The 19507-nt window shown below is 43.3% G+C and overlaps 1 protein-coding gene across 1 annotated transcript in view; it reads right to left on the bottom strand.

The window, feature by feature from the left end:
- Positions 1–18885, bottom strand: part of LOC133220954 (VWFA and cache domain-containing protein 1) — a gene marked incomplete at its 5' end in the record, with an annotated part of 56376 nt that extends 37491 nt beyond the window's left edge. Inside the window, 2 exons of the mRNA XM_061369436.1 lie at positions 8927–9075; positions 18823–18885. Of these exons, the coding sequence (XP_061225420.1) occupies positions 8927–9075; positions 18823–18885 (212 nt within the window). The remainder of the gene's footprint in view (positions 1–8926; positions 9076–18822) is intronic.
- Between the last annotated feature and the right edge of the window lie 622 nt (positions 18886–19507).

Here is a 19507-nt window from a genome sequence, read left to right as displayed (position 1 = left end):
TCCCTCAGACAGACCTGTCAGCCTACAGCAAGGACTGCTCCAGGCTGACCTATGGGGGGCTTCCACATCGAATCTCTTTTTGGGTGCAGTTTGCCTTAAAACTGACTTTTACACCTTGCAGTGGGGTGTATTTTTAAAGTGTGACTGGTTCCATGCCACAAGGACTTTGGGAAGGGACCAGCTCCCACTGCAATTGTATGTCCTCAGAAAACGAAGACCAGAAACTGGGCAAAGGCAGCACTGTGGCAAACTAACATTGCAATATTTGCATCCTTTTAATCACACTGTAGAATTTTCCATGTGCTTCTTTTGGGTTCCTCTGAGTTGTTCCAGTTAACAATGTGCTATTCACCTATTTGGCAATCTTCACCATTAAAACAACACCTGGAACTAAAGTCTCAACAGTGCCGTGTGGCGTTACCAGTCAACGCTCACATTCCTGGCTGTGGCTACTGGTTTTACCTTCCCTATGATGTATTTCTACCTTGCCTGCTTTCCACACAAGTTTTACCCACACAGATCTCCCCATGGCTTTCGTTGGAAGAAGTTAAAAAGCCCAAAACTTCAATATATAAAGATTTAGCAGACAACCATTGATCACCATCCTTCCTCTGCACAAAGGAGATGGAGTTTTTACTAGAGCTCCCACTTTTGCCAGCAGCAAGACTACGAGGCAGATGATAACAGCAATGGCTGACTGAGATCTCCACTGGGATTAGGCCCAAAATGTTCTATGTGGTAACACCACAGCCAACCCTTAGGAAGTCCTCCAGAATCCTGACTACAAAACCACACCAAGCCCTGTATTTTGATATTAATTAGGTTTGGTACTTACTTAAATGGGAGGAAAAACCCAACATTGGCTGAAATTCAGTGTCAAGACAGGCCCCCTCGCTCCATCCCCATTTCCCTGCCACTCTCTCTAAAACGCCCTTCCTTCTGGATTCACTTTAATGAAGAACCGATCGAAACTGCATCCCGAGGGAGCAAACAGAGCTGCGACTCCCACTTTGATCTCTTCCCCATGGAGAAACGCGCTCCCTGCCTAGCTTGCAAGATGTTCATTTGATTGACGTTTGCTCTGATGTGCAAACTGCTTTGAACTTCAGACATTAAATTCCCATCAGGCTGCACTCATTTTTATTCTCCTTCAACGGGATTTACAAGCAGGAGATCAGCGAGCGTGGAAGATAAAATACATTTGCAGAAGCTTTGAATCTGACATCAAAACAGGGCTCAAGTGAGCTCCAATTGGATTTTGTTCGGCCTGAATTTACAGTGTAAATCAACCTCTTTTGCACAGTTTTGGTTTAAGGGGAAAAATGAAGGAGTTGCATATAAAAATGACACTTGAGCAGCTACTGAGGGGTTCTCATTGTTTTAACGCTCATTCCTTTCACTCCCTTTCCGTCCATACAAATTTAAAGCTGATTTTAGTATGCAAATGAAATTATGTAAGTTCATTGGAAATTCAGGATTTCCTTTGAAATTCAAGACTTCCACTCCTATTTTACATAAACGCTGAAATATTCCCACTGCATATAAACAGAATGCAGGAAAACAATGCTTTTAGGAACAGATTCAGCAGTCAAAAAGCCACTGGTGATTCAGCTCACCGGTTTCTTCTGGCAAGGCATAGAAGTGGCTTCAATTATTTCAACTACTGCTTGAAACAGTCCAAGTATACTTAGACATAAAGAAAGTGTATTATTGGAACAGTAACACAAACTATTCCAAACCCCACTATTTCATGAGGAATTTGGACACATTTACGATGTAAAAGCAACAGTCCAAGAGAGCAATTTCCTACATACCTGCTGCAGTTTATGGACAGAAGAAGGTCATGCCAAGACCAGCACTTACACACACTCCCCACATTTTCTAGCAACCCACATGCATTACTGTAGCCTGATACTCTGCAAGAACAGCAAATACATCTTAAATTTCACCTAGCGTGGCCCACCCACTTCTCCTTTGGAAGTGCAGCTCTTCAGATATTGCGGCAACTGAAGGGACCGAATGGGATTCCCGTTATCTCCCACTTAACTGCTCCAGAGGGGAAAGATAAACACAGAAAGAGCAGCGATAAAACTGAACTGCATTAGCAAATATTTAACCATCTGTTTAAAAAAGGGGAAAAGCAGAGCACTTCTGAAGGCAATATTGCAGGAAGGGAGTAAATGATTTTCAAGTATAGGTTTGTAAAGGCACTTAGTCAAACAGCTCTATTAATGTTTGTAACACAACACTGCCAAGAAGTATGTTTGACCAACAAATATTTCTCCATTCCATCTCCTTTCACAAATTTAGATAAAGGCATTCCCTAAGCTCTTATCAGCACTGTTAAATAAAGAACAAGAATAGATTTCAGTCTGGAGAAGAGAGGGCTCTGGGGAGACCTTAGAGCAGCTCCAGTGCCTGAATGGGGAGCAAGAAACCTGGAGAGGGGCTTGGGACAAGGGCCTGTAGGGACAGGCCAAGGGGAATGGCTTGAACCTGCCCGAGGGGAGACTGAGCTGAGCTCTTAGGCAGAAGCTCTTCCCTGTGAGGGTGCTGAGGCGCTGGCACAGGGTGCCCAGAGAAGCTGTGGCTGCCCCATCCCTGGCAGTGCTCAAGGCCAGGTTGGACACAGGGGCTTGGAGCAAGCTGCTCCAGTGGAAGGGGTCCCTGTCCGTGGCAGGGGTTGGAGCTGGAGGAGCTTTAAGGTCCCTTCCAATTCTAGGATTCTATGATTTCCAGCATTCTGGAAATGTTATGATTTTCCTCTCAAACATAGGTGTCAGCAGCAGAAGCAATAGCACTGATGAATGCCAATATGTGTGGGTTTTTGGAGACCTGTGTCAACTTCTCATGAAAACCAGCAATGAAATTCATTTCCATCCTCTAGGGTCAAGGCAAAGAGAAGGGGATGTTTCCACCAGCACACACCTGTATTCATGCCCCATCTGCAGGTACGGCACTATCAGAGGACCATGGCTGGTCACACCATGCCACTCCTTGCAGCAGCAAGGCATATAGGGCAGCTTCCAGCTCTGCCCTTTCTCTCCCTGCCTAGGTCCCAGTAGCAGGCAACTCAAGGAAACCATTTCCTACCTTCTTTTAGAGACACCCAAGGACGTGAAATGCTGTAGCACATCAGAGCATGATGAGTTTTAAAACCAGACAAAAACAGAAGAGAACCAAGAATGGGTTAGGGAAGAATTTTTTATCTCCCTTTAAAAGCATCATCTCTAGGGTTTTTTTACTGGAAAAGCTGCACAGGCAGCTGTGTGTTTCCTCACAAAAGCATCTGAGTAAGAGGTTGTAAACTCTTTTATGTGCAGAGTTTGATTTTTGTGATTTTCTTTCGTCTGCAAATACTCAATATAAACCATCTATTTGATATACACGTTGCCATCTAGTTCAACATCTTCTTTATCGAGAAAGCTACCTCAGCTGCCATTCTTAAGACAGACCACACAGGCCTGCAAAGTTACAACCCCACCAAAGCTAATGCTTCCAAATCTGTCCCAAAACTCATGCCTTTAGTCTTTAGACACTTTTCACAACTAACAGGTATACCTCAATTTCCTGCTGGAGATGCAGGGAAGCTGCAGGTGCTCAGTGCTTCTGATAACTAAACACTGCTTATGCTTTCTTTCCCTACCCTCTTGCTGACCCTCTTCTATAGCCCCATTTCCACCCCACACACATCAGGCTATTTCAGTTCTAAGACTTCCTAAAGACCTACTGAGGGCTTTCCTGGGAATGAGGCATCTGAGGCACGACAAACAGGAGACACCCTCTTGTGCACAAAGGTACTTATCCTCTTAAGAAGGAAGATACATTAATTAAAACATTGTCTTGCAAATAACCACACAATTCACTCATGATAGGGAATGTCTGGAGACAGCATGAGATCTGTTTCTCATGGCTTCTTCATCAGCCGTTATTAGTGAGGAAAACACAAAGCCTTATTTTTCCAGCAGGGATTTCTTTAAGGATTAGAATCACTTGACATCCATTTTCCTTATCTCCCATCAGTTTACCCATCCATTTTGCTAACAGCCCAGAGCACTTTATCCATATTAACTCTGTGTCATTTGGAGCAATCCACCTTCTCAACTACTGTGGGCACTTCCTCAATGCAGCACACAGCTCTGGGGAAAGGAGCAAGTCTTCAGGCTCTGACCCCATGGACACAAATAAAGCCTGGATGGTAGGGCAGATACCGGATCCTTGTACCATCCACTTCTGAGCTTGCCTGAGAGGTATCCTCTCTGATGACTCTTATCAACTGTTGCCTCTCCATTACCATCATGGTTTTTGCATTCCCAACCCTTGGTTAAGCAGAACTGAAAATGCAAACTGCTGTATCTGAAGAAAGGAACAGAAAAACTGAAGAAAACCACACAGCCCCTGCTCCACTGCTCCAATTTAGCAGTCCACCTCTACTTAGCAGTACTTGCATGTATACTTATGCATGTGATTAATTTCCATTCACACAAGCACATATTTGAATGCTTTGGCAAACCGGATGAGCAGAAGCATATGATGGAATGTTTGCTGAATTAAGGCCTATGGAAAAGTCCCTTGCCAAAACCACTCAACGGGCACCAACTGCACTGCCTCCTCAAGTCGTGTTTGCATGCTCTGATTTAGTTCTTTTCACCACTTCCCAAAACAAGGTAGTTCCATTGCATAAACCTGCCTTGGTGGGGAGAACAAACACATGACTGTTAGTATTTCAAGCAGTTTAGGTCAGTATATGATGGGTATAATAAAGAACCAAAAGCACAGGTTGTTAATTTTAATTCAGAACTAGTCACTACAGACTGGAACCACAGTCATAGAACCCTGGAATGGCTTGGGTTGGAAGGGACCTTAAAGCTCATCCAGTTCCAACCCCTGCCATGGGCAGGGACCCCTTCCACTGGAGCAGCTTGCTCCAAGCCCCTGTGTCCAACCTGGCCTTGAACACTGCCAGAGACGGGGCAGCCCCAGCTCCTCTCACAGGGAAGATTCTTTTCCAGTCATATGGAATCTCACTCATTTGGACCGCATGAAGGCAATGCAATAAACACTGCTTTCCCTGTCACGTCTCACTACTCAACTAAACGAGCAATTGAAGTGCCAGGTTTATTTTATATCCCAGTTGTGCTTTGTTAGTTCTATTTTGTATCATTGATTTACAGTCCCCAGGTGTGGTTTATCTCAAGCACCATGGCAAAGCACCTTCAAAGCCAATGCTCAGATTTCCAAGATAAATGCAAACAAATACAAGGCAACATATTGGTAAGTTCAACAGTAACAACAAATCTAATCTGAAGATACCAAACCACTAAACCAACCCTCAATAAACCTTTCTCTATACAATAGTTCATCATCTCCTTCCAAAGTCATTTTTCCAAAGCCAATTCAAACTTGCTGCATTCCCAACACAATGTAAAAGGCTGATGGAAGAATCACCTCAGAGTATGAAATGCCCTCAGATTTTCAAACATCACCATGCATTTAGGCTGATCACCACAAGCAGCCTTAAATATTGTGGGACTGGCCTTTGTATCTATGTTAAAAATATACCCTGAAGATAAGATGCTTCTGATACTGCTCTTGCACCAAATGTTTACTCAAGTAAAGAGGCCACATGACGAAACACCTCCCTGCACAAAGCAAGAGAATACACAGAATGAAGGAGCTGTAACACAGATATTTCACAACCCTCCTGAAAGAAAAGCCAGAGCCCTAAGGACACGCGCATTTTTAAGGTACAATCTAAAGCAAAGTATCTCCTGGATATGGCAAATTGCACAGACAAATCCATGTCTTTTTAATGTGTCCTGTTTTATAGCAGCAGCTAACACATGCTCTAAACCAAACTATTATAATTGTTGTTGCTCTCACACCAGTGCTCTCCTGTGCAGCACTAACACACATCTTTTAAGCACCAAGGATAAGCTGTCACCAACAGTAGCACATCTAACTCAACTTCTCACCCGTGCAGGACTCCTCAAAGCCAGACCAAGTGAGCCCAAAAATTAAAGGTGAAAGAGTTCAAATAAATCAGTAGCCTTCAAAATATGGTCAAAGCTTGCAGGTGGGAGACAGTTGTGTTTCCAAAATGATTCCTCAATCCATGTTCGAACACTCACATGTGTATTCCACTCTCCAGAATCTGACTGATGGCCATATCTTTCCCTTTTAACCAGGTTTCGAGGTGCCCAAGGGGGATCCTGAGGAGCATGTAAGCTTTTAATTTCAATGGAAAGCTTCTGCTTAAGAAGAAGGTTATCTCGTTTTGAGAGTTCTATTAAAAACTAATCCATCTTCTGGAGAGACAGGGAGACAAGGATGGGTTTTGAGGCAGCTCTAACAGCGGAACTGGCTTTTCAGGAACAGCCACTTTCTGCCCGTGTGAACTGTTTTACTTTACTTTCCCCTTTAGCAGGCTGTATCAGACATAAGACCCAATAACACCAATTTCCATATTAACATCGGCTTTTTTCCCCTTGACATTTTAACCAGTATGGAGAGTCTCCCAGAAGGGAGATGCTACAGAGAAGGAAAATGAAAGGAAGAACAGGAGAAGGGGGAGAAACAACAACTGAAATGAGGGCAGAAGCACTTAGACAAATCAGGCAATTAATAAAACACAGTGCTAGTACCCTGGAAGTGAAGTTTTCTAAGGAAAACATGGTTTTACATTCTTTGTATGACTTGCAGGCAATTTCCTGAAGACAGGAGTGGGTATACTCCCAGTGGTCGGACAAGCCACCATTCTCAAACACAGGTACTCAAACCAGGCGTTGCCAAAGTGCTGCCCAAAAGATCCTGTAGACTGACAGACTGGTCTGGTAACCACTTCAGCAGATTTAGTATTATCAACCCAAGCAACTAAATAATAAGAATAAAATTCTCAGTATTTATATTACCATATTATATTAATATGTATTATTATATTATATCCATATATAATAAAACTATATTATATTCTAATTATGAATTATAATATGATATAATATATAAGAATATATTGTATTATTATATTAAGTTAATATTATTTATATTCTCTTCATTAGGGACTGTAGTGATAGGACAAGGGGTAACGGGTTAAAACTGAAGGGGAAGTTTAGATTGGATATAAGGAGGAAATTCTTTCCTGTGAGGGTGGTGAGGCACTGGAATTGGTTGCCCAGGGAGGTTGTGAATGCTCCATCCCTGGCAGTGTTCAAGGCCAGGTTGGACAGAGCCTTGGGTGACCTGGTTTAGTGTGAGGTGTCCCTGCCCAGGGCAGGGGGGTTGGAACTTGATGATCTAGGGGCCTTTCCAACCCTAACTATTCTATGATTCTATATTGTAATGCCTGAATGAGAAGCTCTGCAAATAGAAAATTCACTGCTTTACTTCTCCAGCTGTGACCGCAGTTTGTTTTTTAAGCCACTTCCTGTGAAGGACCATTATGCAAGTCCATCCTGGGGAAAGGGAATTTCTAAAGGACCTTGAAACTAAGTAATTTTGGAGGACAAAGCAAAAGGAAACTCAGGAATGTTTCCAGAGCAAACCTCTCTTTTTACTTTTTAATGAAGAATTATGCAATATTGACAGGGGGTGATAAATCTCCTCATTCCTCCTTCTCTTCAGCCCTTGCTTGGAAGCCCGCATGGGAAGCTTGCTGTTCCTGCATGCAGAGATCAGAGGGCAGGAAGGTTTTCATCCTCAACTAAATCTTGACCTTCCTACTAACACTGCCAAATATCTGGCCATTGATCACCAGATGTGCCAGCATTTTATATAGGCAATTTGTAAGTAGGAACTTCACAAAGACCATGACATCTACACGCAACCCAACAGCAAGGTACTTGTTTCTCTGGAATCACCTGAGGCTTAATCCTGTTGAGATATCTTGCCTCTGTGTCAGTCAACCCACACACAAAACAAGCAAGTGGCCTTCCTCTCCAGGCACAGATTCATACCATGTATTTGAATGCAGTGAATATTTTAAATCCTTATAGAAAAAAAGGTTAATGCCATACTTCAGGAACGATGAAAGCACAGTGTCACTAACAGAAGAGCTGTCCCATAGAGCCATGTTGCAGAAAGCACTTTTAATATTTATTACTCAATTTAACTTCCTCTCCCCCAAATGCTTTTAAATCATACAGATATGAACAGTGAAAACACACTCTGTAATCATGGTTTGCATCAAGTGAAAGTTATTTTTCTAGCACATATGGAAGTAAATGTTTAAAATGTTGGGCATTTAAGAAGAAATTATTGCAAATTCAGACCTTCCATCACACCTTCCTACAATTAGGAAGCTCAAAGCAGCCTCTGCAAATATTCAGCATAATAAAACATGATTAAAGACAACCAACTGCTTAGATTTAGGCTATTGAAAACTCCTGTATTTAAAGCAAAACAAATTTTAAATGAACAAATTCTGTTTCCAAGCAATGTACTCAATTTGGGTTAGCCTCGGCATCAAACAGCACCAGGTCAACTTGATTAAACTGCAGTGCAATAGTTTTAGCATGTGATGTACTGACCAGCTCGTGATTTTGGTTAACACACTTCAAAGGGAGGAGGTAGAGAAGAAGTCCCATGACCAGCTTCAGAAGAGTTATTCAGTGTCTCAGTGCAAAGACGGTATCTTGGACAGAGACAGACTCATTTTGTATTCCATGCAATTAAAGGTTGAACAAGCTTTTATCCTTTTTGTTTCATTTTATAATCCATCACAGCAGAGAGTCAGTTCTTGTTTACAGCTTGTCATTAAACATGTACATAGTAAAAGTGGGAAAGAACAGAAGGACAAGATAAGAAGCATCTTTGGACTACTGTCTCACCCCTTTTCAGAGTTACCAAGATTGGCAGGAAATACAGGCCATTCTGCAAAGAAATCGTCTGTTTTCTTCACATATTAACAATTCCAGAATTCAATACTTACTCCATCATAGATGGGGGAATAGTACAGCAGTCCTGGATTGCAGTCAAGGGTGATGTGAGGTGAGCAGTGTATGATGCTTCCACCACTTGCTTGTTCCGATTCACAACATCCAAGTAACGGTTAAATTTCTCCCGAATTTTTTTGGCCAACTGAAAAAAAAAAAGAACATTGATTAAAATCAGGCAGTTTCTCTGCATCCCCATTCCTTATTAACCAACTTGATAGTAAAAACTGCATATGTTAAAGATAACAGTTAAATGCTTTGCTCATTGTACTTCTATTTTGATGAAGTCAAGCACTTAATAATATTGGCCACAGAAAGCAGTCTATATAAACAGATAAAATACATTTACCATCTAGCAACCTGAATATAGAATTCTGCATGTATGAAAAGTGACATTTCCATTACATCAGGCTTCCTTATAATTAAGCATTGAGACCTGAATGTTACTCTCCCTATGCTACTGGCTTACAACTGAATTGTTCTGATATGATGCTCTTGCAAGGCCTGGCAAGGGCATGATGGAGACTAAAATAAAAAGTCAACTTAAGGAAACCCTATAAGAAGCCCAAATAATGGTATTACAAAAGACCTCACCTATAGAGCAATCTTTTACTGCTTCAGGAGCAATCAACCAACAGCACATGTGCAGTGTGCTGAATGTATTCAAGAGAATAAGCTCAGGATCCAGACAGCCCCAAATACCACCATGAATGTTCTCTGTTCATCAACAGCCTCCTCAGCCAAGTAGATCTGTGCAGAAGCATTTCGTATCTCCTTTCATGTAGTTCTGATTGTGATTTGGATAAAAAAAGCCTTTCCCTCTCTTGCTTTTTTCTGTGTATCCTCTACTGCCTTGCTAGGGTCACCGCAAGCTCTTAACTGAGCATCTTTCAAGCGATTTTCTTCACCAGCCTAGCAGCTTTCTGTGGCTAGTTATAAGCTACAGCAGTTCTAATTACAAACTTCAACAGCAATATGAAAAACATGTACTTGACATTACATTGTAACAGAAAGAAATAATGACAGCTGTCTTGCACAGGTGAAATACTTCCACAAGCCTTTTGTTGCCAGAGGCCTGATGAATAGGTTGGCCAGAGAAGCTGTGGCTGCCCCATCCCTGGCAGTGTTCAAGGCCAGGTTGGACACAGAGGCTTGGAACAGGCTGCTTTAGTGGAAGGTGTCCCTGCCCGTGGCAGGGCTTGGAGCTGGAGGAGCTTTAAGGTCCCTTCCAACCCAAAACAGTATGGGATTCGATGACTCTATGATGAAGGCAGGCACTTATAAATCAGGACTAGGTTTACAAGTTACATTATTAAAAGCAGATGATCGTATTTCTCTCCTTTCAGAAAGTGAAAACTAACAGACTGTTATTCCTCCCTAGCAATTCTCAGGCCTTGAAAACAATTAAGAGTGCCTAACTAGAAAAGGCAAACTGGGCATTTCAGCCCTTTGACTGTTTCTCGGTACCAGGCAGGTTGGAAGCAGTCTGAAGGCACGCTGTGTTACCAAGGGTAGAAGCATCAGGTTTTACAAGAGCCATTTACTAAGACTTTTGCTCCTGGTCTTTTATCCAAAGCCAGAAATTAACAAAACAAATCAGGCACATACAAAATTTGCTCTGGCACATTCAGTGCCCTGTTCACACCAACATACTTGTTCTAATTAATCATCGGCCAGATGCCTCCTAAATGAAACAGAACGATTCTAAACAATATAGCCCTGGTGTTGAATACACAGAAGTAGGCATTTTGCATCTCTGCAGACCTTCCTCAGGGCTGAAGGCAGCTCATTAATTCACAGCACTCATCTCTGCTGCTCCCTGGACACCCCAGGCTCTATGGGGACGATTTAACAGTGCCGCTACATTTGTGCACTGAGAAGCACACTCGGTTGTTCCAGATCCCCTGCACTGACAAATGTCTTTCCTAACTATTATTAACAGGACATTTCATCATGATTTACTTCGTTATGCGAATAACGAGGCCCACGCTGATAACAGCACTGCCTTTGCCTCCATTGTTCCCAGCAAATGCTGCAGCTTAACAACAGGTCTCCTAGGAGCACAGGTTTTAATAGGACCTTGCTCAAATGACTTGCAGAATTATACCTAATTAGTTTTGCAGAATGATTTATTGCCAAGGCACCAGAGGACTACTAATGGTCTCCTCCATGTTAGGCATCCAACACAATTAAATTACTCCCAGTTGTTAGATCATAAGCTGCTGGGTTGTTCCTTTTCTATTTTCTGGTAAACTTTGTCTAATTGTACTGCTCAAACGTGTCCTTGAGAAGTGGATTCTTCTGGAGGGTTTCAAGCCAAATTTCCTAAATCAAAGCATTTAAGTTGCATGGGTACCAAGTTCCCCTTTCAGAGAAGGCAAATGAAATACCTGTGCTTAAGTGCTATGTAAACCAGATACTTGAGTCTATTCACTTTTGTGGTTTCACTACCTGAAATCACAAAAATGGGAACTTGAATTTGCTGAAAGAAGAACCACACAATCAAATAAGCAGGAATAGAACTAATATGGAGCATCAGAGCAAAAGGACATACATTTGGAATCACACCTTTTCCTGATAAATGAATGCTGCACATTCCTGGCAGTGTTCAAGGCCAGGTTGGACACAGGGGCTTGGAGCAAGCTGCTCCAGTGGAAGGGGTCCCTGCCTGTGGCAGGGGTTGGAGCTGGGTGAGCTTTAAGGCCCCTTCCAATTCAAACCATTCCATGATTTGATAATGATGATGCTTTGGCATTAGAGAGTTTTCACCTTCCAGGTTCACCAACAAAAGCACCCCACAGCCTTTGAATTTTATCCTACTGTGCAGAGCCTGAAGATCTGACAAAACTGATGAAAAGCAAACGCTCAATACCGAAACTGCATCTCCCAGTGAAAAACCTCTGAACAGCTCAAAGTCATTACATTACTCTGGGTAAATGGGATCCAACACTTCAGTTAGGGCAGTTAGTCAAATGCATGCCAGCAACAAGGGACTTGAAGCCTCCCAAAGCCACACAGACATCTACTCCCTGCCATGGTTAGAAGTACCTAATCTGAAGAACCCCAAAAATACTGCCCTCTGATAGCAACAGAACACTTCTAGCAATCAAAACCACTTTAAAAACAACTAACTCAGAAAAGCTGGATGGCAAGATGATTCAAAAGCCATTTTCCATTGAAAATTGATTACAATGACTAAACCATGTTAAGAACCAAAGGTTAACACACCATCCAGTTCAAAGTTAATAAAAACAAGTGGTTCTAATTCACCAAATTGAGAAGTAGAATCCAGATGAAGCCTAAATAAAACCCTTAACTTAATTTTTCTTCCATAGTTGGGCTTCACTGGAGCACAAAAACCCATGACAGCGAGCAGGCATTCCAGCTCTCAGTGATTAAAACAACAGGCAGAAAACACTACATGCTTCCTAGCTCCTCTTCTCTGCCTGCGTGCCCATGCATGCATGCATGCACACTCACACCATTAGCTCAGAAACGTTGTTCAGTTTGCAAAGTGATGCACTCAGTTGTCAGAGTAAAAGCTGCACGGTTAAAGCAGCTCCTCATCTTTCTAAACTAAAACCTAAACCCTTTGCCCAAAAGATCCCTATTTGTTCCCAACGTCTATCCTGCTTTTTCTCACCTGCCCAGAGCTGCCGAGCCATTGCATACACATGGATATAAGACCTGCACCACAGTGGTTACAAAACCTCAAAGGTACAGAAAGAAAGAGACAACAAATAATGAAAGGACAGAGCACTGACTATGAAACCATCCCAATATCATTGTTAAAACATTGTCAAGGCAAAATGGGAAGTTGTGTCCCAAATTGGGCACGTAAAAGGCAGCCAACATCCCACACTCAGGTATACCCTTGGGTAGGTACTAGGTGTGACAAACATTTCCTGCTCCCACAGAAATTCACCCATTTTAATGGGGACTAAAATACATGTGGAGAGCTTGAGATTGACATCAAATGTTGTTATCCTCAGGTCGCTTCTCAAAATGCTCTTCACCCCATTTTCAAACCAAGGGAGAGGGGGAAGCCTTGCTCAGCATTTCTCTTATCTTTTTTCAGCTTTCCCCTTAACTTTCAGGACCCGAATAACAAGAAATGAGTGTTTGGAGCAAACAATGCAGCCATGAGCTCCAATTCTAATGTATTTCTGCGGCAGCTGGATTGCAGCCAGAGCGTTCCAGTCTGCAGACAGGTTGGACGGCAACACCTGTTTCTATTACAGCAGCACCCATGGGTAATGCACTTCAGTTGTCACCATCTCCATTGACAACCTTTCATCACAACATCAGTGACTTGCTATAATTTTCCCAGAGCTTTTCCTCATTTGCATAGTTCCCTTGAGCTTTTTCTTCTTATAAAGCTTCGTTCCCCTCAAAGCTCCACAGCTCTGAAGTCTTCCCTTTCCAGGGAGCACTGAGGGAAAGCAGAGCTCCAAGGTTAGGTTTTCTTTCTGGCTGCAGCTTGAAAGCCAAAGTACTGTTAATGCTTTCAAGACTGGATATAAATTATGCATCAGTGAGGTCGACAAGCACGGATGTCATAAATGGACTCACAGACAGGGATTTAATGCTGCCAGGCTCCTTGAAAAGTATGGCTTATACATTGAAGAGTTCAGTTAATAGAATCATAAAATGATTTGGGTTGGACGGGACCTTAAAACTAACCCAGCTCCAACCCCTGCCACGGGCAGGGACCCCTTCCACTGGAGCAGCTTGCTCCAAGCCCCTGTGTCCAACCTGGCCTTGAGCACTGCCAGGGATGGGGCAGCCACAGCTTCTCTGGGCACCCGGTGCCAGCGCCTCAGCACCCTCACAGGGAAGAGCTTCTGCCTAAGAGCTCAGCTCAGTCTCCCCTCGGGCAGGTTCAAGCCATTCCCCTTGCCCTGTCCCTACAGGCCCTTGTCCCAAGCCCCTCTCCAGGTTTCCTGCAGCCCCTTTAGGCACTGGAGCTGCTCTCAGGTCTCCCATTCAGGAGTCTTCTCTTCTCCAGGCTGCCCCAGCCCAGCTCTCTCAGCTTAGAGATGTTGTGGCTGCTGTGCTCCAGCTTCTCTGCCGGAGTTCAATGTATCAAAACTATTCTGGTCAATCTGCTCCTGCTTGAGTCTTTACCACCATTCTGTCTCCTCCTTGGAGCCCAGTTTCACATTCTCCGTGCTGCAGACACCAGATGTCTGGCAGGATGCTGAACACATGCTGACTTCCTTGAAAACAGCTAATCTAGATTTCCCCCTAATAAAACTAAGCACCTTCCCCTTTATTTACATGCCTAGTTCACACCACTGCATTTTCATATTGTGAGCTCTCTGATATGGAAATCACTTCCAGGAAAGCAATCCAAGTTCTTTTTGGCAAACACCTTCCAATCTTTAATAACCTATTCATTGCGAGAAAAGGTTTTATCTGCTGCATACAATAGCAATTCTATAACTAGAGACCTTAAAGTGTAAGCAGTTTAACGTCAAAAGGCAAACCACTCTTTGTGTGGCATGAAGGGAGCCAAGCCTATTAAACAGGCCTGAAGGCCAACAGCTGTAGTTTTTCCACTTTCTCAACAAACTGAAAGTCCCTATTTACACAGTTTGGGATATATAAAAAGCACCCCTCCAACAACCCAGTGGTCTGCCAGAACAAAATCCCACCTGACACAGAATGAGAATTAATTGCCTTTGGGTATCAGTTGCTAAGAAAATGTTAATGAATGACAAAGCCAGGAATGAGCAACAGAGGATTTAATTTGCTTACATTTGTTTGCATTTGCTCATGACGATGCTGTTCGATGCACTACTCTTACTCATAAAACTCTGGTTATATTGCTTGTGATTCATTAGGGCTAAAGGAGCTGGTTATTAATGAAACAGAAGTACTCAATTATTCTTCTATCCACTTCACTGTTGAGCTTTTAACCACAGCAATTATGCTTCACCGGGGCCTCGTTTTTCTCCTCTGACAGCTCCGAATTCATCACACTACCTACAGTGTTTAGACAGTTATTTAGATGTACTCAGGGTGAATAGGTACATCTGGGGAACAAGCAGAGTCTTTTCCTAAGTGGAGAATCAATAGTTAAGACTTCAAAGAAGTTTTAATCCAGTTTCTTGTTTCCCCAAACCACTTTTGCCTTTCCAAAGGCCATCTGATATGTATAATGTAGCCCACATGGCCCTTTCACGGTGTGCAGACCACCCAGAAACACTGGAGGAAAACGCTACCCTGGTGCAACGTCAAAGCCAACAAACCCTGTTTCTAAGATGTTGGGATGCTTTCAGATTTAAACCTTTAGAAGCTGGGTGACAATGACCCTTTCCTAGACCCTTTGCAAGCCAGCACCCACCTGTGCATGCTTACAGGGAAGCAGAAACAACCCAAGGGTGGATGGTGGGCTCCAGCACCCATCTCCTTCACCTCCACTCTTGCAGATCCAACCTTGGGCACCACATAAACCAACCACCCAGCATCACCAATTGCATGATACCTTTCCAAGCAGGAAGTTTCTTATAAGGAATCATAATTTGGGCATCCAATATTAGGGGTTTTATTTTATTTACAATATTTCACTGATACATCAAAAAAACCCTCAAAATCCAACATATACCAAAAATAGCAGCAGAACACACATCAGAATTGTATAAATCACTAACAATGATATAAATGAACTACTCAAATACACAACCATAGGATGTGGACTTCCAAGGGAAAAATATACCACGTAAGTGAAGAAAACAGGATGCTATTAAACTCAGTTCCATATAAGCCCTTCTTCATTATGTATTCTCCATTTAGATGCTGCCCAAACACAAAATAATTTGGGATTGCTTTTGGAAGAAAGGAGATTTAAACAGCAATAAAAGGGTTCTAATGAAACATTAACATCACATCTGCTGTCCCTATATGACATTCACAGTGGTGATACAGACATAGGAAAAAGCAGAAGCCAAACAAACCCAGGAAACCATAAGGATAATTATTAAAGGCATGGAAAGTCGTCTTAGAATCGCAGACTGGTTTGTGTTGGAAGGGACCTTAAAGCTCATCCAGCTCCAACCCCTGCCATGGGCAGGGACCCCTTCCACTAGAGCAGCTTGCTCCAAGCCCCTGTGTCCAACCTGGCCTTGAACACTGCCAGGGATGGGGCAGCCACAGCTTCTCTGGGCACCCTGTGCCAGCGCCTCAGCACCCTCACAGGGAAGAGCTTCTGCCTAAGAGCTCAGCTCAGTCTCCCCTCTGGCAGGTTCAAGCCATTCCCCTTGGCCTGTCCCTACAGGTCCTTGTCCAAAGTCCCTCTCCAGGTTTCTTGTCATCTGTCCCTTTAGGCACTGGAGCTGCTCTAAGGTCTCCCTGGAGCCCAGCTCTCTCAGCCTGGCTCCAGAGCAGAGCTGCTTCTGCACAGTTCACTTGAGAAGCCAAGCGGGAAATGTGGCATAACAAAGACAGGCAGTAAGATTGAAAACAGAAGAGGAAATATCCTCCTGGCTTAATGAGCCCTCCCCATATTCTTTTTACTATTGTATTACAGGTGATGATCTCAACTGTGGTGAATGAAGATCATAAATGTTCCTATAGCCAAATGGAGTGTGTAGGACAGACATCTATAAAACACTCAAGTTTTATCCGAAACCTGCACCAGGTAACTTCCAACTAACCACAGCTAGAGAAAACCTCCTGTAAAGCCTAACATCTATTACCCACAGGGTCTATTGTTAATACCAAAAGCAGTAATTTATCAGGATTAATGCATTGCTCCAGTTCCTTCTAATGTTTGCCACGTGGATCTGTACCTGACCAAACAGACACCTAGCACAGACAAAGGTGAACTTTGCTGGCTTTATCTAAACACCAACCTTAACATTTCTATGATAACACACACGAAATTCACCTCAAAATGTCATGTCAATGTTAAATTGTGAATGTTGAGTGTATGATGTCAATCTGGGTCTCACATAAGTCCTATATCATTAATAGATGCTCTTATATTTACCCAATTTTTCTGTTAACATTACACACTTCAATTTAATGCCAGTATGGGACAACGTTTCTACATCAAAAACTTGGTTTCGGTTTTACAGAAACCCAGCATTAGGGGAACTTTCCTGAACTATTCCACTTTCTGCAAATTAATTTAGCTCTTACATTGACCATAATTCCATCAAAAGCCACCGTTTTTCTTCTGAAATGTTAGAGGAGGTGAGTGCTGCTTTCTAATGCAAACTCTCCAGAAGGACCAGGGCAGGGATTGTGCCCCTGCGCTGGGCACTGAGGAGGCTGCACCTCAGATCCTGGCTTCAGCTCTGGGCCCCTCACTGCAAGAGAGACCTTGAGGGGCTGGAGTGTGGCCAGAGAAGGGCAATGAAGCTGGAGCAGGGCCTGGAGCCCAAGTGTGATGGGGAAGGGCTGAGGGACTGGGGGGGTTCAGTGTGGAGAAGAGAAGGTTCAGGGGGGACCTGATGGCTGCCTCCAACTGCCTGACAGGAGGATGGAGCCAGGAGGGGCTGGGCTCTGCTCCCAAGGAACAAGGGATGGGACAAGAGGAACCGGCCTCAAGCTGCACCAGGGCAGGTTCAGATGGAGCTGAGGAACAATTCCTGCCCCAGAGGGTGCTCAGGCATTGGAACAGGCTGCCCAGGGCAGGGCTGCAGTCACCGTCCCTGGAGGTACTCAAAAGTCAGGTAGACATGGCACTTTGAGACATCAGTTAGTGGTGGATTTAGCAGTGGTGGGGGAATGGTTAGACTTGATGATCTTAAGGGTCTTTTCCAACCTAAGCGATTCCACGACTCTATGATTCACAACTGCATTTGATCCAGCTCTGCTTTGACTTTTGCCATGGGGAAATTTAAGCATTTACAGTAAACACAGCTCAGGGTATTCTTGGTTTCTATTACATGACCAGTTTTTAATGCACACGAGCATGCTATATACTGGTACACTCTTGGAAACCAGCAGCAACAGCTCATGCACAAAGCAGGCTACCTGCAGTGCTGAAGAGCAATTCCCTTTTCCTCAGGGACAGCCCTTCTCTGAGGCACTTTTGTTTCTAGTGCACATTAAAGCTGGTTTGATAGGGATCTAGGAAGGCCAGGTTACTCACTGAAGGTTGCGCCAAATGAGCACAGGCTTAAACTGGAAGGAAAAGCTGGTTATTGTTCAGATGCTTGTGCTGCCCATGCAGGGCAGCGGCTGACTCTTCTACCCAGAACCCATCCTGTTTATAGCATGAAGGCGCAGTTGTGAGCATACAGAATTGGTACCTTAATGTCTTAAAGAAGAAAACATGACTGATTGGATCTGTTTTAAAACTGATCCAGAATGGATTTCCCAAATGTATGCATGTATTAAATGCAAACAGCCCTCATACTGAGATCTATTATCTCAGTGTTAAACTGAAGAGTTAAATGTTCAAATGTGTTGCCATAAGAAAAGCCCCCACAAAATTACAAAGAACCCTCAACCACAACTGTTACACATGAGCCTGTCTCATATTTACACAAAGCGATTGATACCATTTCCACATTCATAAACAGCATTAGTGGGTTTGCTTTGAATTAAAACCATTCTAAAAGAGCCACTTCCAACATGAAAACCAGGCAATTAATGCGAGATACTACATGAGGGCCCCAGCTCTGCCTCTGTTCTTTTGTTTCTAAGGGACAGACCCACGCAAAGCAGATGGAAAGCCTTTTCATAGCAATGCAGAACTCTCAGATACAGAATCAGCCCATATACTCCATCTCTATTTATATCCTATTCCATTTATTGTTTTCTGATGTGTTGGACATGAGGAAAGCGGCCACAATAAATCCAGACAGAACTGTCATTTCTAAGCTGACTCTGTTGTATGGCTGGTGTGCAGGAGATAGGAATGGGCTTTTGGACTCACCTGTTGAACTTCACTTTCTCCATTGGATATCTTCTCTGTGTACACAAAGGAGTTGAATATCCTCTGCAAGACAAACCAGAAAGGATGTGTAAGAAGGGTTCTGCCAAAAAATGCCCCATTAAAACAACCCCAAATGGCCCCGCAGTGAGGAAATGGGTGTCAGAAAAGGACCATTTCACTTGGGAGTCTCTAATGCAAGCTTACCCCAGGGGAATCGCATCCCTCTATACCTGTTTGTGGATCTGCATGAAGAGGCTGCTTTGGGATTTGAAGACTAAGACATAAAAAGGGTTTTTCTCAAAACATCTGTTAGTTACCAAACTGACATAAGGTGCTAAGAGAAGTGTTTCACATTAGAAAGCTACTGCTGTGCAAACTGAGACTGTTCTAGTGCTAAACGCAACATCACTAGTTTTAAGAGTACTTGTTTCCAGCCAACACACAAGAGCTGTGAGCCAAATGCAGATATATTTGGTACCTGGGAAAGAGAAAAATGAGACCTGCTTTTGAACACAATCAGACTGAGCTCACTACTGGCAGAAAAAGGCTGTGTCAGAAGATGGAAGTAGGAGCTGTGTCCTCCCGTGGGAAAGCTTCTCATCTGATCCCAGTGGGACATGAGTGCCTCCACAGGTGACAGCCACACTGCCAGTGCTGCTTATTTACAGTGGTTACATGGAGGGGA

The sequence above is a fragment of the Neopsephotus bourkii genome, unplaced genomic scaffold, assembly GCF_033783945.1.
Source record: "Neopsephotus bourkii isolate Nb327-2 ecotype Australia unplaced genomic scaffold, CSIRO-AGI_Nbou_v1 NB_1494, whole genome shotgun sequence".
NCBI classification, from domain to species: Eukaryota; Metazoa; Chordata; class Aves; order Psittaciformes; family Psittacidae; genus Neopsephotus; species Neopsephotus bourkii.
This window is presented reverse-complemented; position numbering and strand designations above follow the sequence as displayed.